Source organism: Silene latifolia, chromosome 10 (genome assembly GCF_048544455.1).
Source record: "Silene latifolia isolate original U9 population chromosome 10, ASM4854445v1, whole genome shotgun sequence".
Lineage (NCBI taxonomy): Eukaryota > Viridiplantae > Streptophyta > Magnoliopsida > Caryophyllales > Caryophyllaceae > Silene > Silene latifolia.
Genome location: NC_133535.1, coordinates 12,579,796 through 12,583,732, shown reverse-complemented (window position 1 = coordinate 12,583,732; position 3,937 = coordinate 12,579,796). Strand labels below are relative to the sequence as shown.

At 36.3% G+C, this 3,937-nt stretch overlaps 1 protein-coding gene across 1 annotated transcript; it reads right to left on the bottom strand.

Moving 5' to 3' along the window:
• Positions 1-1,371, bottom strand: LOC141607305 (nascent polypeptide-associated complex subunit alpha-like protein 2). Its single transcript, XM_074426660.1, has 4 exons — positions 1,250-1,371; positions 1,045-1,090; positions 449-567; positions 1-358 (listed from the first exon to the last, which is right to left on the bottom strand). The coding sequence occupies exons 1-4, from the start codon at positions 1,310-1,312 to the stop codon at positions 119-121; spliced, it is 468 nt and encodes a 155-aa protein (XP_074282761.1). The 5' UTR covers positions 1,313-1,371; the 3' UTR covers positions 1-118.
• Positions 1,372-3,937: the final 2,566 nt, after the last annotated feature.

The window sequence follows — 3,937 nt, the reverse complement described above, 5'->3', positions numbered from 1 at the left end:
TAAAGGACAATAATTAAGCGGGACACACCGAGTATGATTCAATGAGGGATGATGGTAACTAGAGCTTTACATGGCACTCTAAAGAAAAAGAGGTAAAAGATAATGGAGAGAAGCCAAGCTAATCAGTGAGTTCCATTATGGCAGAAACCAAGTCACTATCGTGAGCCTTGAGTGCCTTAACGGCCTTGCTCCTAGAGACTCTAGCTTGCACCATGACCAACTCAATGTCGCGATGATTTATTCCAGTTTCATCGACTTCTTCCTCCTCCTTTGATACATTATTGGCAGCGCCCAATATGACATAAGTCTCGGAATATGGGCTCTTGAACACATAAGGTTTCGAGATGATAACCTTTTCCTGGAAGACAATCAAGGCAGGGCAATTTAATCAAAAAGGGACAGAAATAGTACATGAAGCGTTTAACAACAAGCACGGTAGAAAGAGTACATTTCCGGTCCTCTCAATGGTTACGCGGGGAACATCTTCGACAGGGAAGATACCAAAGCTCAACATGTCCGAGCAGATCGCCTCCACATTCTTGCTTTGCCGGAACTCACTCCCAGACCCTAAATTAAGCATAACAAGCGGCATGAAAAATTAAAACTCGAACATCATATGTTGCAATTCAACTTGATTGGAAAATTAATAATATACGTACACTGGAAAAAAATTTTGAAAAATTTAACTAAAAAGTTCAAAAATCTCAACTGCCAGAAGGGCGAGGGGCCGAGGGCCCCTGCTAGCCTCTAACCCTAACCATAAATTCGTTGTCACCCAAAAAATGTCGTGCACAAGAATCGAACTTGTAATTAGAAAATTGCTCCCTCTTAACAACATCCACATTCTATATTTCAATTTAACATGCAATTTTCAGCAACAAAATCTCAGACCATTCAATTTAGCCATACATATGACAATTTCAGATTACAATCTCAATTAATTGAAGACGTAAAGACTAAAACTGAAAAGAAAAAAACAAGAAAAAAAATTCAGTATAAAAAAGTCATAAGGACGAATATGATGTTAATCAGGGGATTATTTACCTTGGGCAAGATCTTTCTTGGCATCCTTACGCATGAAATCTGACAACTAAAGCCCCAAAAAAAACACAAATTTTCTATGTTAAACTAAATATTTCACACACAATGAAAAAGGGAAAAGAAATACGTATAAAAATTATTATTCGTAAAAAATAAAAAGGTAAACAAATGACTGAAACGAAAATAGTATAAAAAAAATCACGTGAACCTTAAGAGGCAGAAGATCCGAAGGAAGATCCGAAAAAGTAATTTGTTCGCGCTCTTGTGCCATGGTTCGCTTTTAGTTTTAGGGTTTTGGAATTAGTACTCGTATTATTTATTTATTAAAGGTTAAATATAGAAATTCTTATGTTTTTTTTTTGTGGATTGCAGGACGTATTTATAGACATTGGGTTACTTGATGCCCAAGGCACGTTTCCTTACGTTAAATAATTGGTAGTTTTTTAAACCTAATGTAAGATGAGTCGTAAAGACATTACAATATATGAAGAGTCTTTCGCACCAAAAAAAATAAAAAAATATATATGAGGAGGCTTGGTAGATGTCGAGCCTGTCGTGGAGTAGTGAGACAGTAGCGGTTGTAAATTGTGGTTGCGTCTTTAATCAATGGACAATGATGATTTTACTAGTTCTATTTAAAGAAGTATAGAGCTCTTTTAATACGAATCGACTCGATACACAAATAATTTACATTTACAATGAGATAATATGTCTTTTTTGCAAAAAAAAAAAAAAATGAAATTCCGTAGAATAATCGACTCGATGGTTAAGCGAGGCTGAAATTGTGACGGCTAATTGATGAGACAGAGATGATGAATCAATGGTGGGTTGGGACTATTGGTATGCTGGTTATTGTGTGTCATGGGGTGGAAAGAGCACTACATTCGGAACCCAAATAATTGGCCTTTATTTCTACTCCCTCCGTCTCAATCGTTTATTTACCTTTTTTTTAATTTTTTATAGTATAAATTAATTGGGACGGAGGAAGTATAATTTTAGAGAAAACGGAGACTTATGGGGAGTAATATAATTTGTTTGATGTGTAGGGTAATTTGTTTAAAATCAGGATTGTAAGATGGGAAATTTTAAAGAGTTGGAGCCTATACATTGTGAAAAACGTGAAGGCAATGCATCTCGACCTCAACGTTTGCAGTGTATGACCCCTCAACAAATGCAACATTACGATACTAAACTCACTGCTACTTATGTAATTTCTTTCACTCTTGCTTGCTCTTCATTTTTATACTATGACTCTGTTTGGCAAAACTACCTGAAAAGGTAAATTTGAAACCCGAAAAGGAAATTTGAAAATTGAAAAGAATCGAAACCGAAAAGGAATCGATAAGGTAGCTGAAAATTAGGAGTTGATAAGGTAACTGATTATATAAAAATGTGTTTGACAAACTAGCTGAAAAGGTAGCTGATTTTGGTAAAATAACGTAAAAAGATATGAAAATTATTTAATATTATAGAATAAAGGGGTACAAAATGGAAAATAAGTTATTTCAGTCTGCGATTTCTCAAATGCTACCTGAGGTAGATTTCATTTCAGGTACCTTATTTGACCAAATAAGCTAGTTGCCAAACACTTGCAAAAAAATCAGGTAGCTGAAATTTTGATCAAATAAGTTACTTTGGTCAAATAAGGTACCTGAAGTGTCGTGCCAAACGGAGCCTAAACGTCTCTTTTAATTAAACAAAAAACTGACTTTCTATTCTATACTAGGAGAGTGCAATTGTGGCTTCGAACATATCCACTTTAAGATTAAAATATGTCAAAGAGCACCCTATTTGCTTAGATGGGACGAAATTTTTGCTAATCCCAATACATTATGTTTGTATCTTATCTATCTTATTCGACCCTTCTTAAGTTGAATTTTTTTCTTAAATGGCGTTATAAACCAAAATATTTACAAAAATGGGGCTCATTCCAAACTATTTACACGGAATGGGTCCACGTCAGCACTTTAATTTTTTTTACAGATGCAGCAACTTCCCGCAACTTCAATCAACGAGTAGTAAATTTTTTTTTATTTCAACAACTCCTCGCCATTTCACTTAGCGAGAAGTTACCGAGGTCTTCTTCTACCAAGGTCAACCCAACCTTTGGCTTTTAACAACTCAATTTACCAGAACACAAGCACCTTCCTCATTCTACATTCGACCCAACAACTTATTAGTACTGCTTCCTCTATTAAAACCAAGCCTCTCACTCTCCGTAATCCACAAATTAAATCAAACACCAATTTTGCTCCATGCTAGCAATTGGAAGCCCCTGATTGTTTCGTTATTCACCACCACTCACAAATCATCAAACCACCATTTCTACGCTACCCATCCATCACCAACGGACATTTTGTGCATCTCCCTGTACCCTAAACGAAGCCCAGACCAAAACCCGATTTCAGAGCCACTCAAATCACACCACCATTATCGCCATGGCTCGACCCGTGAGCAGCTCATGCTTCCACCCCACTTCGACCTTCTCTACTGGCGCCACATCCGCCAGTCTGCACCAAGCGTAAATAGAACTTCATTGTATGAATGTTGAATTGCTTTGGTATAATGGTATGTATGTGTTTGTTTGTAGTTGAGAGTGTTGGATGAATATTGCATTGGAGTTGTATTGGTAGAGTGTTGGATGAATCTTGTATGTTGTGTGTTGTGGACCTATGTCCTGGTTTTAAACCAAGTTTCAGCTGTTTTTTTTGTTTACATTCAGCTAGCTTAGCTACTCGTTAAATCATTTAGCAAGAGGTTATTGGCCACTAGTAGAAGTAGGCAGAATGTTTTTGGAAATACACTTGTAACTTCTCGCTAACTGAAATGGCGAGGAGTTGTTGAAATTAAAAAAAAAATACTACTCGTTAATTGAAGTGGCGAGAAGTTATTACAT

Coding starts and splice junctions, on each gene's coding strand:
- LOC141607305 (XM_074426660.1), bottom strand. CDS start 1,312: ATGGCACAAGAGCGCGAACAAATTACTTTTTCGGATCTTCCTTCGGAT. Junction 1,091..1,249: donor CGGATCTTCTGCCTCTTAAG/GTTCACGTGATT, acceptor TTGGGGCTTTAG/TTGTCAGATTTCATGCGTAA. Junction 359..448: donor CCATTGAGAGGACCGGAAAT/GTACTCTTTCTA, acceptor ATTGTCTTCCAG/GAAAAGGTTATCATCTCGAA.